The sequence below is a fragment of the Dipodomys spectabilis genome, unplaced genomic scaffold, assembly GCF_019054845.1.
Source record: "Dipodomys spectabilis isolate Male_0828 unplaced genomic scaffold, ASM1905484v1 ptg000002l, whole genome shotgun sequence".
In the NCBI taxonomy this organism is placed as follows: domain Eukaryota; kingdom Metazoa; phylum Chordata; class Mammalia; order Rodentia; family Heteromyidae; genus Dipodomys; species Dipodomys spectabilis.
In genome coordinates, this window is record NW_024870679.1 from 35,285,898 (window position 1) to 35,310,813 (window position 24,916).

The 24,916-nt window shown below is 38.8% G+C and overlaps 1 protein-coding gene across 1 annotated transcript; it reads left to right on the forward strand.

Moving 5' to 3' along the window:
• Window positions 1-305: 305 nt before the first annotated feature.
• Rpe65 (retinoid isomerohydrolase RPE65) lies at window positions 306-22,752 on the forward strand. The gene is made up of 14 exons (XM_042682121.1): window positions 306-316; window positions 2,446-2,528; window positions 4,269-4,419; window positions 5,830-5,937; window positions 6,041-6,182; window positions 9,952-10,099; window positions 11,591-11,672; window positions 11,913-12,045; window positions 12,156-12,295; window positions 12,927-13,056; window positions 20,495-20,609; window positions 20,721-20,815; window positions 20,926-21,037; window positions 22,584-22,752. The coding sequence occupies exons 1-14, from the start codon at window positions 306-308 to the stop codon at window positions 22,733-22,735; spliced, it is 1,602 nt and encodes a 533-aa protein (XP_042538055.1). The 3' UTR covers window positions 22,736-22,752.
• Window positions 22,753-24,916: the final 2,164 nt, after the last annotated feature.

Sequence of the window (24,916 nt, forward strand, 5' to 3'; positions counted from 1 at the left end):
CTCAGGCCTAATGCTGGCCACTCCTACACAGGTCTTTCTAATCTGCTTCTCATTCTCCTTAGGAAGAATTGAGGTCTCCGGAAAACAGCCAAAAAGCTGTGATGGAAACACCAAACCTAAATAATGCTAAAACATCAGGAGTGCTGAAAGGTACTTCTGTTCTTCTGCTCCCTAAGCTGAGGAGGTGGAGCCCCCAAAGCCATAACTCCTTCTGGAGGAGGGGTGGGGGAATTAGAAGGCACACAAAGGCCCCTGGCTGAGAACTTGATTCCTCATTCTTCAGTTGGTACAAGAACTGGGAGAAAATGTCTGTACAGTAAGTATCTCTGGGAGAGTTTTTTAATTTAAATAATGCTTTAGTGCTGGCACTAGATGGTAAATGGGCTATTTCAAAGAGCTCCTGAAAGAATTGAATTGGTTGATGATGTTTAAAAAAAAACTGTTCAGTCTCAATAGCATAATTTCTTGCCCTATTGAAGTAAAGGTATAGAATTCAGATCTAAGTGATGGTGAGACTCATGTGACTGACACTGGAACTTGAAAACAGTAATGTACAGAGAAATATCGCACAAAGCCAGGCACTGGTGACTCAGGTCTATAATCCTTGCTACTCAGAAGGCTGAGATGTGAGGATCGCAGTTCAAAATAAGCCCAGACAGGAAAGTCTATGAGATTGTTATTTCCAATTAACCACCAGAGACTGGGAGCAGAGCTGTGGCTCAAAGTGGTAGAGTACTAGCATAGAGCACAAAAGCTCAGGGACAGTGCCATGGCTCTGAGGTCAAGCCCGACAACCAACACCCCCCAAAAGAAATATCTGACAGACTTTGGTTTCACTTCTTGCCAGTCAGTTCCTAGCAGTGTGACTTTGAGTAAGTTATTTATTTTTGAGTCCAAGTTGCTTAAATTTTTAAAGGTTTTTTTTTAATCTGTTGAATTACTATAACAATACTTCTTACTAGACTGTGTTGTTGTGAGATTTTAATGAATCAGTATCATGCAAAGTTATTTTGTGGTGAAAGTGATTTATGGAAAGTAATTATGAATGTCGGGTGTCAGTGAGTCACACTTCTAATCCTAGCTACTCGGGAAGCTGAGATTTAAGGATCACAACTCAAAACCAGCCTTAGTAGAAAAATCTGCGAGATTCTATCTCCAAAAAGAAAAAAAAAACCATGTTGTTGTCCTGGCTCAAGTGGTAAAGCATTAGCCATGAACCCCCCCCCCCAAAAAAAAAGCCAAGTTCAAGCCCCAATACTGGTATATACAAACATCAATAATTATGATAACTAGCAGAATCCCCACTCTAGGAACTTATAAAATGTAGGCAAGGAGATGAAGGAAATACATAAAAATATAGATTCTTATTCTCTTGATTTTTTTTTTTCGGTCCTAGAGCTTGAATTCAGGGCCTGGGTACTGTCCCTGAGCCACTTTGTGCTCAAGGCTAGTGCTCTACCACTTGAGCCACAGTGCCACTTCCCACTTTTTGAGTAGTTTATTGGAGATAAGAGTCTCACTGGGCCAGGCGCTGGTGGATCACGCCTTTAATCTGAGCTACTCAAGAGGCTGAGATCTGAGGATTGTGGTTCAAAGCCATCAGGGCAGGAAAGTCCACGAGACTCTTATCTCCAATTAGCCACCAGGAAACCAGAAGTGGTGCTGTGGATCCAGTAGTAGAACACTGGCCTTGAGCTGAAGAGCTCAGGGACAGCACCCAGGCCCAAAGTACAAAGCCCCACAACTAACAAAACAAAACAAAAGTCAACAATAACAACAACAACAAAAAAAGAGTCTCACTGGAACTTTTCTGCCTGGGCTGGCTTTAAACTTCAATCCTCAGATCTCATTCTCCAGAGTAGCTAGGATTTACAGGTGTAAGCCACCAGCACACCAAAGCTCTTGGGCTTTCATAGAAAATAGTATAAATGTGAGTGAGGATGAGTTACCTGATCTGAAATGCTATTGTCTCCCAATCTGTAGGCACAAAACAAATGACTGTATGAGGCAAGAAAGTCAGCAGTACAGTCAGCTGAGAGTCTCCATAGGGCAGGGTACATCCTGGAAAAGGCCTAGACAGCATCAAAGTCCAGGAAGAAAAGGGCCAATTTCAGAGTTCGTTGTTTTGTCTTCAGAAATAGAAGAAAAGTACAGAGGCTAGGAGTAAGTCTAACATAACAACTGATTTTAAAAGAGGGACCATGTTCCATGACATGAAAAGCAAACCCTAAAGTGAGCCCCATTCTCTTCTCTGAGAACTGTACAGTAATGAGTACTGGCGCCTGCCACTCCCTCCACCACCCGTTCCCATGCTCCCTGGGGGCGGTCAGATTGGCAGCAGCGCATTAGCGTTGAGCCATAGGTGCCTTCCCTCCTGGTACTCTGCTGCCTCCTCCTTGACCTTGAACTACCAGAATACCAAAATGAACTTCCTCACCATTGCAGAGTTGAGCACCCTGCGGCTGGTTATAAGAAGCTGTTTGAAACTGTGGAGGAACTGTCCACACCACTCACAGCTCATGTCACAGGTGGGTCTCCCTCATCATGACACCATCTTCTTTTTTGTGAAGGTCTTTCTTCTTTGTCTTCATATCAGTTGCATCTCTAGAGGCTACAGGGAAGGGGATTTGGAATTTTAGGGGTTTTATTTCATTATTTTCTCTTGTTGACCTTCATTTCACTTCTTCATTTCACTAATGTGCATACATGGTACCTAACTGCAATTCCTTCAAGCGTGGGACTACACCTTTCTTCATCTTCGTATCAGAAAGACTAGTCAAATTTATCTATAGGAAATAATCCACTTTTTAATCCAGTAAGAATGGAAGGAGGAAGGATGATGTAGTTATGGTATTCAGTATACACTATATAAAAAATGAACTATGCAACTTATAGGCAGGGATAGGAAGTGAAAACAGATAAGAAAAGGAGGGGAGACACTGTTCAAAAAGAATTGTACTCATTAGCTGACTTATGAAATAGTTACCCCTCTGAAAAACATCTTAGCAATAAAATTACATTCAAAAATTTTTAATCTAGTAAGTGTAAGCATTATGCCAACCTTTGGTCCTCAGCTCCACCCAAACCTGAGCCCCTCCCATCCCTGGAGTTCTGGCCATACAGCTGGCCCCTCCCTCACCATCCATAACCTGAACTCTCATCTACCTCACTTCCTACCCTCAGACGCTGCTGCTACCTAGATAGCGGAGGTCGCCATGTGCTCTCTCTCCAGGGCAAATATGGCTTCTCTAATAAACCTTGTAATAATCGTTCTCCTGTGCCTGCCTGCCTCTGTGTGGTCCCTGGCATGGATTTGATGAATCCTTTCAGTAAAGATTGCTCAAACCATGTCCAGTGTTCACCGCTCTTAAGGATGGTCTTGAGTACACTTTATTTTACATATGAGGAAACTGGAGGATCCAAGAGGGCTCACGGCATGTCCTGACTGGAATCTAGGTCCTGACACCCAGCCCTATGCACTCTTTACTATAGGAAGCTGATCTTCATTGGGTACTTTGATTCAAACCCTAAGAGAAACAGAATTCTCGATTTTCTTGTTTATTTTTATTTTTGTTGTTGTTGGGGCCTGAACTCTGGGCCTGTGCACTGTCCCTCAGCTCTTCAGCTCAAGAATAGTGCTCTACCACTTGAGCCAAAATGTCACTTCCAGTGTTTTCTGCTTATGTGGTGCTGAGGAATAGAACCCAGGTCCTCATGCATGCAAGGCAAGCACTCTACTACTGAGCCACCTTCCCAGCCCAATTTCTCGATTTTCAAAAGCCAGTAAGAATTCCTGTTGTTTCATTAAAATGGTTTCTTCTATAAATTCACCTTTTTAAATGTTTTGCTCTTCTCATTGTTCATCCCTCTACCCCCAGTCTATTAAAACACATTAACATTTTTTGAATTCCTTTAAAAAGTAAGATGGCAAAAAGGCCGATGGAATTGTGTTTAGAGATGGATTAGTGTTAAGGTGAGTATTCTCTTCACCTCAAGATGCCTTTATCTCACTTCTTCAACCCATTATCCAAACTCTGTGGTGTTGACATATTTCCCACCATCTGCTTTCCTAGTGAAAGGAGACTCAGACTAGCAGACACTGTCTCAGTATTGTCCAGCATGGTTGCTGAGACCAGAAGTCACTGCCAGCCTATTACAGAAGAGGCTGCCCAATGGGGCTGCTAGTATCACCATTCCAACTTACAAAGACTGAACCCAGACCGAGGACAGAGATGAGAAGCAATGCTCTGTGTCTAACTTCATCACAGGCAGGATACCCCTCTGGCTCACTGGCAGCCTCCTTCGATGTGGGCCAGGACTCTTTGAAGTTGGATCTGAACCATTTTACCACCTGTTTGATGGCCAAGCCCTCCTGCACAAGTTTGACTTTAAGGAAGGACATGTCACATACCATAGAAGGTAAGGGAGTATCCAGTCCACTCCTCTCCCCAGAGAAAGGCCTAGCTCAGTTCCTTCTACCATGTATTCCCCCTCGTACATCCAAAAGAAGACCTATGTATCAACTTCCTTTGCAGAAGCTTCCTTAATCAGTGTGTCCAGTAGTTGCCAGGGAGCCCTATCATAAAGCAATGAGAAAGCTAGATCTAGCATTAAGATCTAGCCTGGCTTCAAATCCTGTATCCACCACAATTTGCTTCTGTTGGTGATGCCTGGCAAAATGTTGGCCTTTAATTCCTGATCTTGTCATATGTAAAAGGGAGAATTAGCTTGGCAGATTCATTGCCCAGATTATTGTCAGTATAAGGTCTAGCACATAGGATGTACTCTAGAATAACACAAGTTTTTGTTATTCAACCAACGCCCAACTTGATTCCTTTTACTTTTTATAATTAGAAAGGACTGGAAGGAGAGTAGGAAGGGGGTATCATGGAGATACCAAAAAGAGGAGTGTTCCAAAAACAAGAAGAAGTTATTGCTAAAGAGTTTGGAGGTCCAGCCCATCACTCTAAGAAGCCCTCATGCCAATACAATACTTGTGTCTCTCACTTCAATATTCTCATGTGTTAATGGCTTTGTTGATAACTACAGATTCCAGGAATTTTGAGTAGACATCAAGAGGAAGACCTGAACCATTCAGGCTACCTTGGACTGTGACAGAATAAAACCGGTCAAACCAACCAAAAATTTACCTATGAGAGCAAATTTTGGAGTTCAGAAAGAGCTTTTTCATACATTCTAAAGACCTTGTTCCTCTTCACATAACTGCAAGTCAGATATTAGTTTGCTCTTCACATGACAAATCTTAGGCAACATTTGCCAGTTAATGTGAGATGCAGGTCAGCAGATCTACCTATGCAGAGATAGAATTCAAGAATATCCATTTTCAAAATGTCACAAAATAAATTCTAAAATTGAATCAAAGCCCAAGAGGGAAGCAAAAATATTTAAAGGAATATAATTTAGCACACCAGCATCTAGGTTCCCCCTATATGTACATTATCAGGTTCTAGGATAAAAAAGAGTTAGAAATACTAGAATACCCATGGAAAACTTCTCCCATAGGGAAAGTTCACTTTGTCTGATACTAACCAAGTCTGAATTCTACAAAGCCAGCTCAGCTTCATATGCCAATCACTTAAGTTTTTTTGGAACCATAATTTCCTTATCTGTCACTGTAAGGCTTAGAAGACTATATTTAAGCTCCCCTGGGCCACTCCAAGAAATGGGACAGACAGTGTCTTTATGCCTCATATTATGGCTTTCTAATCCTAGTTTGATAAAAGCTCATTGAACAACCATCCTAAGCTCTACACGAACGCAGTGAGGGCCCTTGCATGTGACCCTTTCCTATGTCTCAATGCTTTTCAGGTTCATCCGCACTGATGCTTATGTCCGGGCAATGACTGAGAAAAGGATCGTCATCACTGAATTTGGCACCTGTGCTTTCCCAGATCCATGCAAGAATATATTTTCCAGGTTACTGAAACCAAGCTGCATGTTATTCATGATATTTTACAACAACCCCTTTCCTCTTACAGCTTGAAAATTAGTGAACTGAAAAACTCATTTGCTTCTGCAGGTTTTTTTCTTACTTTAGAGGAGTAGAAGTGACGGACAATGCCCTTGTAAATATCTACCCAGTGGGAGAAGATTACTATGCCTGCACAGAGACCAACTTCATTACAAAGATTAATCCAGAAACCTTGGAGACAATTAAGCAGGTACAATGCAATGCTTAGGTGTCATTGCTTAGGAATTTAAATTTTGGAATTTAGAATTCAATCAAAACCTTGTTTTCTACCAATACTAGTGATATAACATAAGATGAAATTGATCTCTTCATTCAGGACATTTTAAATACATGATTTGGAGGAAAGCCATAAAAAATTCTTAACATAATCACACATTCTTGTACAACATAAATGCTTATTGAGTACTTTCCATGTATCAGAATGCTTGCCAAATGCAAGAGGTGTATCAATAAGTATAAGACAATAAGGTCTGAGTTGCCAGGTTTTATACAATGGATCTAGGATGGATCTAGTGCACAGTGGATGTTCAACATTTTATAACTATTAAAATTGGAAACCTTGCTATTATGGTTTTAGGCAAATATGTTGTACCAATTTGCCCCTTCTTGCAATAACGTAAAGCTTTACCTTAAATGAAATAACACAGGCATAAATAATAGCTATATCAGGAAATAACTAAAAAACTTGGGAGGTATCAATGTAGCATTCCTTAAAATGGACCCATAATTTTAATCAACATTTATTAACGTATACTTGCAAAGCATTGCAAATGTCTTTAGGAAGGTCAATACATAGACTGAAGAATGAAAGTGGAGCACCGCCATAACACAACATTTGACGAGTCCTTTAAGAAAAGAGAAATGTAACAAAGCACAAATAGATTATTTCCCACCGGTGGAGGCAGATCAAGGAAGCTTGCATCTTAGCCAGAAATTTGTTTTAAAGTAAAACTTCAGTGAGTTTGATGAAAGGCTATTCAAGATGGAGGAGTTACAACTAAGCAAGATACAGAAGTGGGGAAATGGTCATAGAAACTGAGAATAATCTCCATGGGCTTGACGTGCAGCATTTCCCAGTGGAGGCCCTCCTCCAATACTTCCAGACCTAACAGTAGGAAGCAGTACCACTCCAAAGTAGGAGTTTGTCTTCTGGGCATTTGATGTCAAGGGTGATAGTGGAACACAGTGTGGGGTAAAACTAAATGTTTGAATAGTGGGCTACACCTTTGCAATAAATAGATTCGCTAATGAGAGTCTACAGAAAATATGCTTAAAGAACTGACATAAGCAGAACTATGTTTATGGGAGGACAAAAGAGCTAAGGATAGCCAGGAGGCCAATATTGGAATTTAAAACTATAGATAACACTAATGTATATTCTAAAAGGCTAGAAGAAACCATTTTTAATATTTTACCATAAAACTTTAAATGTTAGAGAAAACAGATACATTTAACCTGACTTAAACACTACATAATGTAAATATTATTGGAACATCACAGGTTACCCTGAAAAGTGTACAATATTTATGTTTTAATTGTAAGAAACAGACCAGAGGTATAATGAAGTGGTAGTAGAAATGGAAAGTCTCAGTCATTGTTGGAACTATTTACAAGTCTCAACAGACTATTTACATATACTGTACTTTCTTTCTGATGTGTATGTGACTATGTTCAAGTGTATGTGAAAGCTGAGTTTCTAAACAATTCTTACTCTAACTAAATCTGTATTTCAATTGCACAGTGCCTCCACTGGAAATGTAGCAGCTATAGTTTGTCTGTAGAATAGACTTTGTCATGGGCCAGTTTAGCACTGTACCATGAATTCACGTAAGAGTTTTGAATTAGAAAAAAATTGCTATTATCTTTACCTGATTCCCCAAAGTACAATTTCCTTGATTCAGCACATGTAAAACTGCCAATACAAAGAACCATCTACATCTAGAACCCCCATAGTTTCAAATGGGGGTGGAGGAAAGTGGTTCAGTTTCACTTCCCTAGTACATGAACCTTCCCAGACATCTTGCTGCATAACTGGTGATTCCTAGATGAAATGCACCACTTCCCAATTCTATGCTTTCACATCATGATTCCTGTTTCCTAGAAGAGTCATTCTATTCTACCTGGCTAACTTCTCCTCATCTCTCAAGCATCAGTTGGAGGTATTGCCCCAAAGAAGCTTATCTAATCTTCCATTCTAGCTTAGATGGCCTTTGCAGGTTCGGTTTCACACTCACTGCTCTTGATGGGGACCTCTCCAGGAACCATTTTTTCTCATATCCGGCTTATGTTATAGCCAGAAATGTTCCATATCTGCATTTTCCAAATGCTGTTGAGCACTTTACATGTGGCAAATGTGACTAAGGAATTGAATTTGAAATTTTGTCTGATTTGCAATTAATTTACATTTATATTGCTACGTGGCTACCAAGTGGAACCACATAGGTCTAAACCGGAATTCCCAAAAGAAAGGATCTTTTCTGTTTCCCTGTGTGGTGGCTCCATTCCTGGCATGTACTAGATGATCAGTTATGAACTCAGTGATGAGTGGGCTAAAAATATTCTCCTAATCAAACATTCCATTAATTATTCATTCAACAAAATGTTACTGGGTAGGGTCTAGGTAGAAATTCTAGTACTGATATACCAAGACAGGCCTCTGCATCACTGAACAAGACATTTCACTTCTCTGATACCTCAATGTCTCCTTCTGAAAACTGAAAGGCCAAGATTTTTAATTTCTTAAAAGAAATTAAAGTGCAGAATATTTGTGGCTGGGAGCTAGTGGCTCATGCTTATAATCCTAGCTACTCAGGAGGTGGTTCAAAGCCAGCCCAGGCAGGAAAGTCTGTGAGACTCTTATCTCCAATTGACCACCAGAAAGCTGAAAGTTGCACTGAGGCACAAGGGGTGGAGCACTTGCCTTGAACTGAAAAGCTCAGGGACAGTGCCCAGGCCCAGAGTTCAAGGTCTACAACTGCTCCCCCAAAAAAATTGTGTTTATTCCTCAGAAACTTGTTTCTCACCTAATTAAGGTTTTCACTGGACAAATCTTGAAGTTCCTTTCAGTTCCAGTGTATACTCTGTACATGACATTGGATGGCTGGCATTGTAGTCAAGGAAGAAAATGTCTTTTTTCCCTCACTTGAGACATCCATTAAAGAGCATAAGGGATAAGTGACAGGGAATCTGAAAGTTGTTTACAATGCTTCAACATTTTAAATAAAAACAATTAAGTTAAAAAAGCAAAAATTGTCAATATATCTTGAGTTCTGGTCATGGTTATATAGAGGTAGATTATAATATCCTTTATTTATAAAATAGGAATCTGAATATCCATAAAAAAAGAGTAACAATTAAGCTGGACACTGGTAGCTCATTTCTATAACCCTCTCAAAAGGCTGAGATCATATGACCCTGGTTCAAGCAGGCTAAGGCAGGAAAGTCCATGAGATTTTAATCTCCAAGTAATCAGACAAAAGCCATAAATGAAGCTGAGCCTCAAATGGTAACACATTAGCCTTCAGGGAAAAAAAAAAAAGCTCAGAGACAGTGCTCAGGTCCTGAGTTCAATCCCCAAGATCAGAGAAAAAAAGAGACATAGCTTTAGTTTGTTTGTTTTTTATAAATCAAACTTTATTGAATATCAAACAACTTACTATGATACAATAAAAGAAACATGCAGAAGTCCCAGGACTCAAATACATCATTGTTTGTTCAACCAGAGCAGTATATATGGTTGGTATCAAGTGCAGAGCACAGTGACAGAGAAATCTAGATTTCAGAAGTCCAGATAGTCAGAGGAAAGTCCTGAATTGAAGTAAAGGCAAGACTTCAGATGAACCTTAAAGATGATAGATGAATAGAGAGATCAAAAGAAAGACAAAGTACAATAGAGTGGGATCAAACCTAAGGACAATCATCTTTCTCTTAACATAGATGTCATTGCTCTCCTTCTACAGGTTGATCTTTGTAAGTATGTCTCAGTCAATGGAGCCACTGCTCATCCCCACATTGAAAGTGATGGGACTGTTTACAACATTGGTAATTGCTTTGGGAAAAATTTTTCAATTGCTTATAATATAGTAAAGATCCCTCCACTACAAGCAGGTAAGTTTACCAGCCTTCCCTCTTCTGGAAATAAGTATTTATATTGTAAAAAGGCTATGGCAAGTATAAGATTTTCAGACCATCAGAGATAACATAAATGCAATTAAAATATTATCACAGTTGCAACAGTTGCTCTCATCCCCATCCTACTAGGAAACTAATGTCCAAATGCATCACATCATAAGAAATGAAGACTTAAAGATACAGAAAGTGAATAACTAAGTTACACTCTACAATGGTTTAAAATATAGTGTATATGTTGACCATATCTAATTTAGATCTAACTTAGATCTAATTTAGATCTAATTTAAGTTGACCATATCTAATTTAGATCTAAATCCAGCAAGTGATTTAATTATTTAATTAATTTGTTGGGTTTTGAGCATTTTTTTTTTTTTGGTCAGTTGTGGGTTTTGAACTCGAGGCCTGAGCACTGTCCCTGAGCTTTTTTGCTCAAGGCTAGCCCTCTACCATGTAAAGCTAGTGCTCTACTACTTTGAGCCACAGTACCACTTCCAGTTTTTCTTGGTTAATTGATAAGCATCTCATAGACTTTCCTGCCTGGACTAGCTTTGAGCTGTAATCCTCAGATTTCAGCCTTCTGAGTGCTGGGATTACTGGTGTAAACTACCACATACAGCTCAGCAAACCTGTATTGAATACTTATTCATATCCCAAACATAATTAAATAAGTATTTTGTGTTTAATTTCTAAACCTACAAGTAAGTTGAGGAAAGAATTAAAACAGAAAGGAGAGTACTCAGACTTCTCCATTCATCTTCTGCTCATTAACACATTCATTGTTATCTTGATGTCATCAGCCTGATGACAGAATGACTGGATCCCATGTGGATTTTTGTTTAGTATTATGAATATAGTTCTTGAAGCATAGTTTTTCAAGTAGCATCACCATCTGGGAACCTATTAAAAATAGAAATCTTAAGTCCCTTGCCGAGCAGACTGAACAAGAAATTCTGGCAGTAGGGACACAATCAATATTTTAAGAAGGCATGTATATCATATTCCAGTGGAGGACCACTGACTTTATATAAATTTTTACTTGCGCAAGAATTACGTATAGAGATAATATAAACTCATCTATCCTATACTGCATAGACATCTTGAAATTCTGTAAAAGGCATTTTCATCCTACTAAATCTTTGCCTTGCTTCTCTGACTTAAAATCCACTACCATTTGTTGGAAGAAGGGACTCCATAATATTTTTCCACATCCTTATTTGAGTGAACTTTTCAAAACTTGCTACCATTTGAATTGTCTTGGGAAATTGCAGCTTCACATAAAATTTCACTAAGCTATATCAGTGAATGAAAATAAGCTCTGGAAAATAGCAGTACCTGCCTGATGTTTTTTTTTATTTTAAAAATTAAAATTATTAAATACCTATTAACAATTAAATTATTTAAAAAATGCTTTGTATTTAAAAAAGATAAGAGGCTCTTCCAAAGCCTTTTAAAACTCCTTTATTTCAGACAAGGAAGATCCAATAAGCAAGTCGGAGGTCGTTGTACAGTTCCCCTGCAGTGACCGATTCAAGCCATCTTATGTCCATAGGTAACTCGAAGGCCTGCTACAAATCTTCAGGAAAACTCAAAAGTTTAAAGCTCTGCTTTGCTTCCTTTGATACTAATCTCAATCATGATGCTTTTTTGCCAAAAAGTAAATGTAAACCTTAAATAATTTCATGGAGGCACTGTTGATTCATTGAACTTGAACATACCTTGTGTACATAGTTTATTTGTAGCTTGAGAATCAGCCTTTGCATTCACAAACCCTTTATGTTTCTGGAAACAGTTTTGGTCTGACTTCCAACTACATTGTTTTTGTGGAGACACCTGTCAAAATTAACCTGTTCAAGTTTCTGTCATCCTGGAGTCTTTGGGGAGCCAACTACATGGACTGTTTTGAGTCCAATGAAACCATGGGGGTGAGTTTAAATGTACTTGTTAAGTTTGTGATACTGCATAGAGTGCATTTTATAATGTGTGCTTTTTTCCTTTTGAAATGCAACAAAAACTGTTCTCCTTAATTTTTAAGGTTTGGATTCACATTGCTCACAAAAGACAAAGGAAGTACCTCAATAATAAATACAGGACCTCTTCTTTCAATTTGTTCCACCATATTAACACTTACGAAGATGATGGTTTTCTCATTGTGGATCTCTGCTGCTGGAAAGGGTAAGAAAGGATATTTGATAAGTGTTCCATTTCCAGTTGCTTCTAGAAAGAGGAGGCTTTGACATAGATGTAAATTAATGTTTAATCTGAATTACATCTTTTTTTTAAAAAGCCAGAGGTATACAACAGTCAAAACAAAACCACATAATTCAAAAAAGCAGTAGAAAACACCAACTGAAAATCAAAGCATGGTTAATGAAGGAAAACCAATTGGACTCATGAAGAAGATCTGAAAAGAGAAGATTCTGTGACCTGGGAAGCAAACATACACTTGACAAGATGTCTAGAGGGCCTTGAATCCCACTCATTTTGGACTGGGAGAAAGAAACATGCTTTTTGCAAATGACCCAAGTTACTGAAAGGCTGCTGTTATTAAAACATATCCACTAGAGTTCAAATAGGCCCATGTCAATAGAAGTCTGGGTTGTAGAGTAAAGAACTAGCAGGCACAGATTCTCTTAAAAGTCATGAGTTTCCTCTATAATGTTATTTTGTAATTGCCCTAGTATGGTAGTGAACACCAGTACTTAGGAGGCTAAGGCAGGAAGATCGTTTGTTTGATGCCAGAGGGCCTACATAGGAAGACTTTGAGGGGGAAAAATATGTTTATGATTGATTTTTGTTTTTACAGATTTGAATTTGTTTATAATTACTTATATTTAGCCAACTTACGTGAGAATTGGGAAGAGGTGAAAAGAAATGCAAGAAAGGCTCCTCAACCTGAAGTTAGGAGATACGTCCTTCCTTTGAACATTGACAAGGTAACCTCTGTCTACACAGACGTCAAATACAGCCAGAATGTTCCATCTCTCTCAGGAGTTCATCTCTTGCTTCATGTTTATGCATAACATCTTCAAATGTGAGAGCTTGGAAAGAGCTTTAAACTAATTAAACTCCTTTTGTTTTACAAAGGAAGAAAGAATGATGGGACAGAAGAAAAAACAACTGCAGCACAGCAGGATGACAGGCAGGTTCCCAAATCTATGGCTCTTTCAGTTACAAAACCCTTCTAAAAGCATAGGCTCCCCAAGATAGTGCAGGCCCACCAATTCTTAGGATCTTTTTGTAAACAATAAGTTTAAGTTCTGGAGAAAGCAAGCATCAGAAAGTACTATTTTAGGGAAATAATTCCATTGTTCTGGTCTTCTGAAATATTTGAAAATATCACTACAGGTCTAAAAGCATTAACAGCTGGGCACTAGTGGCTCACACTTATAATCCTAGCTACTCAGGAGGTTGAGATTTGAGGATGGTGGTTCAAAGCCAGCCTAGTCTGGAGAGTGTGCAAGACTCTTATCTCCAATAAACTACCAAAAAAAGCTACAAGTGGAGGTGTAGCTCAAGTCATAGAGGACTAGCCATGAGCACAAAAGCTCAGGACTCTGGCCTTGAATTAAGCCCAGGACCAGTTTAAAAAGAAAAAAAAAGCTTTAATAGCATTAGATAGTTGTAGAAAAGTTCAAAACTTCCCTCTGATAGTTTGGCAACTGAAACAACTTCATAAACTATGAAACTCAAAAGTCAAATGGTATGGCTTAAATACTCTTCATAACACAGAGGAAAGAGAACTCTAGATACTTATAGAGAAGGGGAAATTACATGCAGGACTTTTAAGAGAAAGAAATGAGACTGAAAAGCAGACAATGTTCTCAAACAAAAGTTCCTTTAGGCTCTAGGTGTGTCTTTTGAATTTTAGCCCCTTCCTCTATGATATGAGTTTCATTTCCCTTGGGAAATGGAATTTCAGTAAGAACAGTGGAAGGTTATCATATTCCTCTTCAGTAGATCTGATCTTTAAGTAGATGCGAGAACTTTGGAAAACTGCTTTCTCCAAATTATTTGCCACTCCCCAAGTTTTCTTCATTTGAAATTCACGGTATATATTTAGGGAGGGAGTTGTTTTTTATTTTTACTTTTCCTTTACCCTATTTCATGATTAACTTTTCAAAATAACCAAATTAATATCTGGACTATTTAGGGAGACAGAACAAAATACCAGTTAAACCAGATATACCAGTTGAAACTAAGAAAAAAATGTAATTTCCACATATAAGCACATACATATATACTTTCTCTTCTTACTATGTTCAAAAGGGAGGGAGACAGCTACATGGAATATGAAACTCTGAATCAAAGATTAGATCAGACATAGTAAAAAAAAAAATTAGAATTTAGAGCCAGTTGTTACTGCTCCTAACCAATGAGTAAGCTCTGTGAAGATGGAGAATGCTGGGGGAATGGCAAAGCGATTGAATCCTATAAGTATGCAAAAGAGCTCTTACAAAGGCCTGGAGTTAGAAAAGGACATGGAAACATACAGTCATTGGTTATATTAGGAGCATAGGGGAAATGAGTGTTTAGCAAGAGGGACTGAAAAAAAAAAAGAATTGGAATGGTATTGTAATGAGCTTAATCAGTGAATGAGTAATTGGATCTGCTGATTTATTCTGAACATATATGGTATGTGTGCAGCACGATGGGGTCTGTGCTTTAGTTTTAGGAAGGCACTCTGGAAATATCATGCAGGACAGATTGGATGATGGTGAGACTAGAGACTAAAATCTCTGTTATAGTATAATTGAGATGGAGTATATAAAGATGAAAAGTACCTGAATAAAGAAAATAACTGGGGCTCACACCTGTAATCCTAGCTACTCAGGAGGCTGAGATCTGAAGATGTTGGTTCAAAACCAGCCTTGGCAGGAAAGTCTGTGAGACACTTATCTCCAGTTAACTACAAGAAAAAGTGCTGGAAATATTGCTGTGGTTTAAGTGGTAGAGAGAGTGCTAGCCTTGAGCAAAAAAAGCTCAGATACATCATATAAGCCCTAAGTTCAAGACCCAAATTAGCACCAGAGAGACACAGAGAGAGACAGAGAGAGAGAGAGAGACAGAGGGAGAGAGAGAGACAGAGAAAGAGAGAGAGACAGAGAGAATCATTTAAGGAACTACATCCTAAAATAAAGAAAAAGGTCAGCTTTTTGTGAATGTATGGTTTCCATTGATTGTACTTTCTTGAAAAGGAAGGCAATTGAGATACAGTACAAATTTTTGACGAGAAGAAAAGCTGACGGTTTTTAGTATTGGAAAAATGATCAAATATATTACCAATAGGGACATTTCTAAAAGGGGGAATTATATTGGCAGGCACTGGTGGCTCATGCCTGTAACCCTAGCTACTCAGGAGGCTGAGATCTGAGGATTGTGGTTCAAGGCCAGACTGGGCAGGAAAATCCATGAGACTCTTAATTCCAATTAACCACCAGAAAGCTAGAAGTGATGCTGTGGCTCAAGTGGTAGAGCACTTACCTTGAGCTGAAGAGCTCAGGGTCTGCACCCAGGCTCAGAGTTCAAGCCCCAACACCAACAAAAAAAGGGGGGAGGGGTGTATTATTCTTTCAAAATGATTTTGTGAAAGAAACGTAAGAAGTTTGCTTAGTTTTGAAATGAGAAATTTGATGGCTTGGGAACAGTAAAATAGAGAAAAAAAACACATGTAAACACAATAGTATAGAAAGTAGTAGAGTGTATGCAAAGTAGTAGAAACAAAGAAGCCAGAAGAAGCACAAAGAGCTGCCAAAGAACCCTACTCATCTCTAAGAAAGGGAACTGCCACCCAGGCTGGGGCTGGAGAGGGCTTCAGCACTGCTCATAGCACACACGTTGAAAAGGATGCAGACCAAAAACAAACCCTGAAAGTGGTCGTTGTCAGGGAAGCAAAAGTCTCAGAAGATTGAGAAGGGTTGAGAAGAGATCACAGAATAAACTAGTTTTTAACTAATAATGGTGGTACCTTTAAAAACACTATTTTTGAAAGACAATGCATTCAAATGGTATAAATGATACATATAAAGGTATACACTGGAAAGTCATATTCCTCTCTCCATCTCTTCCATCCCATTTCTTTTACTTTTTATGTGTAATTTTTGTTGGTATCTTTCTTTTACTTGGTTTATGGAAAAATAAGAAAATATAAACACTACATATAAAATTATACAATTATTATATCCCATTGTCATACATAACAATTAACTTTCAATATTCATCTTCTGCTTTCAATATCTACAGAAGGTTGGGGGGAGAGGTTCTTGCTTGTGTTTTTTTTTTTTTTTGTTTTGCTTTGTTTTGTTTTTGTAGGTCTTGGGGCTTGAACTCTGGGCCTGGGCACCATCCCTCAGCTCTTCAGCTCAAGGATAGCACTCCACCACTTGAGCCACAGTGCCACTTCTGGTTTTCTGATTGGTTTATTGGAGATAAGAGTCTCACAGACTTTCCTGCCTGCACTGGCTTTGAACCATGATCCTCAGATCTCAGCATCCTAACTAGCTAGGATTACAGGTGTAAGCCACCAGATCCTGGTTATAAAAGGTTTTGTGCTGATCTTGGGACTTGAACTCAGAGCGTCTGTGCTCAAGGCTAGTGCTCTACCACTTGAGCCAAAGCTCTATTTCTGGCTTTTTGGGGGGTATTGGAGATAATAGTCTCATGGACTTTCCTGCCTAAGCTGGCTTTGAACTGTGATCCTCCCTATCTTAGCCTCCTGCATAGCTAGGATTATAGGTGTGAGCTACCAACACTCAGCAGTCATTACTTTCCTTCTTTTAGGGGGGGGTCCAAAACTCGGACTCAAACTAGGTACCAGACACATTCGCCCACTGTTTGGCATGCTACCAACTGAGACATGCCTCCAATGCCACTTTTTTTTCATTTAACAGAGTATATTGAGTACTTTTTCAGTATGTAGTATTGTTTACAGTCTATACTGATTATTTCAGTTTACACTATTCTTCTTTAATATACACATTTAATCAACTTCTGGGAAGTAAAATTATTTCCAGTCTTTGGCCACTATGAATGATGTTAACAAGAAATAATTTTGGGGGCTGGGAAATTGGCTCAATGGTAGAGTGCTTGCCTTGCATGAATGAGGCCCTGGGTTCTATTCCTCAGGACCACATAAACAGAAAAAGCTGGAAGTGGTGCTGTGGCTCAAGTGGTAGAGTGCTCACCTTGAGTTGAAGAGAAGAGGGACAGTACCCAGGCCCAGAGTTCAAGCCCTATGACCAACAACAACAACAAGAAATAATTTTGTATATACGTTATTTCACACATGCAAATATATCAATAAGATATGCTTAGAAGTAAGATTGCTGCATCAAAGATACATGTAACTGTTTAAAAATTTAAAAAAGAAATCGAAAGCAAAGAAAGGGGTGACATTTTCCAAAAAGAAGTGTACTTATGAAACAGTAACCCCTCTCTACAACACCTTAATAATAACAATAAAACTATATTTTTAAAAAAGGAGGACTTAGTATGTGGGAATATAAAATTGCTACAGATTTTTATATCACAAATTTAGTAAAAGAAAAGACAAAACAGGAAAACAACTCAATTCAAAACCATATAACCAGGTTTGACATACACATTTGTCCTTGATTACATGCAAGTAGAAAAATATGTATATATACTCACTTCTTCCCTATATAACCACTAAGTACTTCAGGCCCCATTTTACAAATACTAATTTCATTATCTTCTCCATTCCTTCTTTATCCTTAAAGCCTTCCATTACTCTTAACTCATAACCTACTACTAAGAAAAAAACCCTATCTTTTCACTTCAGAATGTACTCTCTACCTTCATCAAATTCTGGCATCTTCTCAAGGACTGTTTTCAGAGCAATTTCCAGGGGAGGCAATTTCTCTCCACATAATAGTATAGACCTTACATCATTGACCTCGGGAGTTGATTGACCTTTGCTCCTCTTTGATCCTTCCAGACCAGTTTTCTTCCCTTCACCCTTAAAACCTCCATCTTTCACATCATTTTAGTTGTATAGCCAAGTAACATGTATACATATGTGTATATTAGCCCTCAGTATCATTATCATCTGCCTCTCTTTAGTTCTCTTTCTACCCTTTGATTCCTTGTAATCACCTTGTATGCCTCATGATTCTTCTGACACCAAGTCAGAAGACACCAAGTCTTCCACGGTTCTTGTCTTTTCCTATCTTTGCTTTCATTTCTCCCCCAGAGTCATGCTCTTCGCTGTTACCTCTGATTGTGATTCTTCCATAATTTCAGTTCCATTCATTACCAGCTCTGAATCCCAACCTTTGCCATTCTGTATCACTTAGCCTACTAAAATCTCCACTATGAACTTCCAATCCATGGAGCATATTACTTTCTCACTATCTTTCATTCCCTTGAAGGATTTACCATCCCACCTCACTCAATTCAAATTCTGTGGTCAATAATTAGGATTACCCACTTGTACCCATCTTCATTTCTTTCTTAGTTTATCAAATTTGTCAAAAATCACAATTTCAGTGAAATTACATCATCTATTCCACTCCATGTTTGTACTTTCAAGTTAGAACTTACGTGCTATAAACACATAATCATGTTAATTGGTCCAATTTTAAATATATGGCCACAAGTGTTACTGTTATATTTCCCCATTTCACTTACATTCTCACTTTTCTAGCTAAATATTCCACATACTCCTCTTCTCAGCTGTTTATACCTCCCACCTCCACCTACATATGGGCATGATGACTATGTGCCCTTTTACTCTGAACAAACGAAGGAAATCTGAAAAGAACCATGGACTCCCTCTACCACATCTACCCACCCACCAACATCCATATACCCAATTATCCATCCTCCTATCCAGACCAAAACTATCCCATCCCCCCAATCCACACAGGGATATCTCCCACGATTCTCCCCATCTCTTCCAGCTCCTTCCTGCCTGCCTTTTCAAATGGATCATTCACGTATGCCTTTACAAAATCCTTCTCAACTCCCTTTATCCCCAACAGGTACCCACACAACATTTGCCACGTTGGAAGGATTTGAACTCCGTCCTTGGGTTCCTTTACTATCCATTTGGGTATTCACTCCTTTCCACAGACTAATATGTTAAAGTAGACCCCTTGTACATCACCCACTTCTTGAACTAAAGCTTCTTACAACCTACTGCCAACTCCAAATCTCCATGTGATATCCCACAGATACCATAAGCTTGGTAAGATGGGATAAACCTGACTTTCTTTCTCACTATCAATAACAAAAAAAAAGTCACCCTACCTTCAGTAATCCCAATCTTTGTTGTGAAAAACAGTTGCCCCAGACAAACATTCTGATGCCATGCTAGCTAGCTCTCCTCCTTTGAAATCCTGCCGTAGGGAAATCTCTTGACTCTCATTGTCTCTAATGCTACTAGACTAGCAAGAAACCATTTTGTTTGGACTAGACTGCTGTAAGACAAACTGGCTTCTCTAGCTTCACTCTTGCATCCACCCTATAGGCAAGGGGAGACTCCACAGAGCATCTAGCGTACTTCTTTTAAAAGCAAATCATAGCATATTGCTCCTCCAACAGCCTCCCATCACTCATTCTCAGGGCAAGTCCATGTCTTCATAATAATCTCTAAGGCTCTTAAGAATCTAGCCCCGAACTCTCTGTGCAGCTCTGCTTCTCCTCTTGCTCAGTGTCTCCAATGCTTCCCAAACACTTTCAGCATCCTCCTTCCTCAGGCTTGGCACCTTAGCGCTCTCTGCTTGGATGCATTGCTGATTTCCTTATATTCTAGCTTTGTCTCCAAGATACCTGACTACCTACTACAGTTTCAACTCACCTACCTTCACATCTCTGATTCTCCTTCCTCTATTGTACTTTTCTCATGGTACCTACTGTTTATTTTTTCATAAAATACTCTCAAGAGAGTTTATGTGAGATAAATGTCTTAAAAAGTATTTGGCCCATCATTTTTTTTCTATATTTTTGCTTCTTTCTGACAACAGAACTTGATGAGTATTTTCACAGTAAACCAAAATACAAGCTAACGGTAAGCCTTCAAGCAATGGATGTCTTGTTCTTCTGAAGACTTTTTTTTAAGTCATTTTCCCAGAAAGCCTTTCTCAGGGTCCTAAATTTCCTTGGAGAACAGAATCACTTTGTGGATGAACAAATTGATGTCCTAAGAGGTCATATGATTTCCTGATGATTGTTAGCCCAAGGCCACATGGGGAGGCATCTCACCCTCTTGAACCACAGCTCCCCTACTTAGCGTCTCCCTACTGCTTCTCCCTATGGGCTGACGTAAGAAAAACTTAGGAGTCTATGTTTATGATTACTTGAGTGTCCCACCTTGCTGCCTGAGGTTTCTGTGATCTTTTTTATTTCCCTCAGGCTGACACAGGCAAGAATTTAGTGACACTTCCCAACACAACTGCCACAGCCATTCTATGCAGTGATGAGACCATCTGGCTGGAGCCCGAGGTCCTCTTTTCAGGGCCCCGTCAAGGTAAATGGGTCTACTAAAACCTCACCTGGAAGAGAGCAAATTTTCTACACAAAAAGATTAACTGAAGGCTTAAAACTTAAAGATTTTCTGAAATGTGTATGCTTTTTGTAGCATTTGAGTTTCCACAAATCAATTACCAGAAGTATGGAGGGAAACCTTACACCTATGCATATGGACTTGGCTTGAATCACTTCGTTCCAGACAGGGTAATTAATCCATCTTGCTAACATTGGAACAGGGCTTTAAGTCCCACACTAGTCAAGCAAAGCATATCAAGTGATTGATTGATTAATTTATTTCTTTTTCTTACACACAGCTCTGTAAACTGAATGTCAAAACTAAAGAAACATGGGTATGGCAAGAGCCAAATTCATATCCCTCAGAACCCATCTTTGTTTCTCACCCAGATGCCCTGGAGGAAGATGATGGTAATGCAAGTCATGGATGTGTCAGAACACTTTTCACTGGAGCTCTATGTGTTAACTCATTAGAAGTTAGGTTGATTATCTCCTAACATTCAAAAATGATTCTTGATACAGTGAATGGGCTAGCACTAAAGAATTTAAACTTCTTGGAAGAAGGTCATCAGATCTTGTTGTTTACTAGTAGAAAAATTGCTCAGCACATTCTGGTGTTGTGATGGAGCTCAAAATGAGTGAGTAAAGAAAGAAACTAGCATCAGAATTGCAAAGTATTTGTTCTTCCTGATCAAAAGTACTTTTGTAAGAAATGTTTTCTGCGAAGGAAATGGAGGAGTCAAGGAAATGGAGGATTCTCGCAGCTAAGAGTTGCTTAAGAGTTGCTCTAGTTTTGCATTGTTCTTTTAGTATGCTGGTGCTGAAAAGGGATCTAGAGCCAGAGCCTATAGCAGAACAATTCAAGTACAATCCAAGTCAATCTGTCTGTGTGTGTATGTGTGTGTGTGTGTGTGTGTGTGTGTGTGTGTGTGGTACTGAGGCTTGTACTCAGGGCCTTGCCTTTTTCATTGGCTTTATTAGCTCATGGACGGCCTTCTAACACTGGTGACGCACCTTTATTTCTCAAAGTATCAATCGTAACCTTTACTTAGCTGGGACAGAGAGATAGATTATACTCTCTGGGATTAAAATATGGGAAATCAAAGAATGAGATAAATAAATGTGGAACCAGTTCATGTTAAAGGATTTTCCATGCATAGCCCATTCAGTCAACAGTACAAAAAGTTTGTTCTTACTTTGTTTGGACAGCTTTCAGATAGATTTTAGAAGTTAGCTATAATATATTTCTTCCTTCAGTCTTATTCCATACACTTTTCACCTAATCCTTACAGCTTTCTTTCAGTAAGTAGAATAAATATTATATTCTACATTATATACAAGAATACAGGCCCATTCATGCACTGTTTAATGAGCATCATGATAACCTAGTTCTTGTGCTAGGATATTGGGTAGCACATAGAGCAGCACAGACATACTTACTCCCTTCTGGAGATTGTGGTCCAGGAAAGAAGGGTTTTAAAGGCTCCTTTAGCCAGGCACTGGTAGCTACTCAGGAGTCTGAGATCTGAGGATCATGGTTCAAAGCCAGTCCATGCAAGAAAGACCATGAGACTGTTATCTCCAATTAACCACCACAAAGCTAGAATTAGCGCTGTGGCTCCAAGTGATAGAGTGCTAGCCTTGAACAAAAGAACTTCTGGATAGCACTTAGGCCCTGAGTTCAAGCCCCAGGATAGATAGATAGATAGATAGATAGATAGATAGATAGATAGATAGATAGATAGATAGATAGATAGATAGATAGATAGATAGATAGATAATTGACTCCTTTAGGTGGCCATGGAGGCAGGTGGTAGAAAAGTCAAAACAAGAAATTAAGTCATGAAGTTTTCTATATTTGTTAATGTAATCTGTCATATATTATCTCAAGTTACATTTATGGTACAGACCTGAGATCCTTTCCATTCAAAAGTGTCTTATTCACTTATGCTTACAGGTGTAGTGTTAAGTGTGGTGGTGAGCCCTGGGGCAGGACAAAAACCTGCATATCTCCTGATTTTGAATGCCAAGGACTTGAGTGAAATTGCCAGGGCTGAAGTGGAAATTAATATCCCTGTCACCTTTCATGGACTGTTCAAAAAGCCCTGAGCATATTCAAGTGAGATATGAAACTGAGTGACAAAACCAAGAATTCCAGCTATGGATGTGCAATTAAACTATGTTCCATTTGAGCTTTCTGTGTGTCGTGGGTTTTACTTGCAAGTGCATCATTTTACAATGTTTTACAAAAAGCATCGAGTAGAACAAATAATTCTTTAAGAAAAGTACATATGAGATCATCTTTCTTTCTCTGTGAGACAAGCTGAAAAATTCTTGAGATATTTAGCTACCAAATAGTGAATGGATGTGAACTTTTTTTTTTCCCCATGGGGCTTGAACTGTGGGACTAGGCGCTGTCCCTGAACTCTTTCGCTAAAGGCTAGCGCTCTACTACTTTGAGCCACAATGCCACTTCCGGTTTTCTGGTGGTTAATTGGAGATGAAAGTCTCATGGACTTTTCTTCTGGGGCTGGCTTTGATCTGCAATCCTCAGATCTCAGCCTCCTAAGTAGCTAGGATTATAGGTGTGTGCCGGTGGCACCAGGTGGATGTGGACTTTTAAAATGGCTTCTTATTCCTATTGGAAAAGTATATTTTACGTAGTAGCTACTTGCTCCATCCTTTAAAAAGCAAAGTCTGATTTGTCTGTAGCTTGGCTGAGTCAAGGCAAAAAGGTTTAATTGCTAAATACCAGCTTTCTCATAAAGCAGGGACTATCATCTAGACATTCATGGTCATTGTTTTGCATATAACTGCTCAAAGATTCTCAAGTTCATAAACTAACTGCTTTATTCTACTTTATTCCATTCCATGCTTAATTCCAGTTAGTGTAGGCAACTGCTAATATTTCTGATTTTGCAATGAGAAAAGTCTAGGCCTTCCTCAACCAAATAGCATCTCAGAGATTTACTTATGTATTAAATACTTATTAACAGCAGTGCAAATGCATATAGTAGAGACCAACATTTTAAAAAACAGAACATAAGATACTTACAAATATAATATTAACATAAAATCAGATCATTGAATAACACTGAGAGGCTTCACTTTGCTCCTCTTGTATTCAGTTATGTTTAAACACTGTGCAACCACCTGGCCAAAGACATAGAGATGGAAATCATTAACTCATTCACATTCAGGTATTCATGCACTTTTTGTAAGTAGTGTGCCTTTTAATCACTCTGTGCTATGCTACAGGTTAGAAAAAGAACAGATACCAGAAAATATTCTATCTCTCAACCCTGTTACGTATTTTATGCTGAAAGGCACTTCATAGCATCACATTTAAGATGCTTGGCATCATGTTTTCTAGGTTAAAAATAGCTTGCAGGAACAGATTGACCAGGGCATTGGAATCATCCATTTGATTTCCATATTTAGATAAAACCAAACTTCATTTCTTCAAGTTCTAGAGACTCATTAAAACATACTTTTCAAAGCAAATCTAAAAATATAGAGAAGTAGAATTTGTAAAGTAAAATCAGACAGCACTCATCTAAATTCAACAACTATTAAGATTTCAGTACTGGTCTTTTTATCTGCTTTCCCTTGTAGATTGATTGCCTAGTGCTGGGGATTTTCCCTTGTAGATTGATTGCCTAGTGCTGGGGATTGAACCTAGGTCTTTGTCCTTGAGGTAAACACTCTACCACTGAAGTACATCCCAGTGTCTAACTTACAGATTTTTTAATGTTGCTACTTATTTATATAGAATTTCTAGACAGGAGAAATAGGGATATGCCAGAGGATTATATGGAATTTGTCATTAAAAATAAATATCCATCTTTGACTTTTTGTCTATAAACATGAAACTCAGAAAAAACAATGCATCCATCTCTTGTTTAAAATGTAGAAAAATAGCCTAGCACTGGTGGTTCACTCCTATAATCCCAGCTTCTCAGGATACTGAGATCTGAAGATCATGGTTTGAAGTCAGCCCAGGGCAAGAAAGTCCATGAGACTCTATTTACAATTAACTACCTTGAAAAGCCAGTAGTGGAGCTGTGTCTCAAGTAGTAGCAACATTGGCCTTGAGCAAAATAAAGCTAAGGGAGCAAGATAAGGGGTGACATTGTCAGAAGAAAGAGGAGAAGGAGAAGGAGGAGGAGGAGGAGGAGGAGGAGGAGGAGGAGGGGGAGGAGGAGGGGGAGGAGGAGGAGGAGGAGGAGGAGGAGGGGGAGGAGGAAGAAGAAGAAGAAGAGGAAGAAGAGGAAGAGGAAGAGGAAGAAG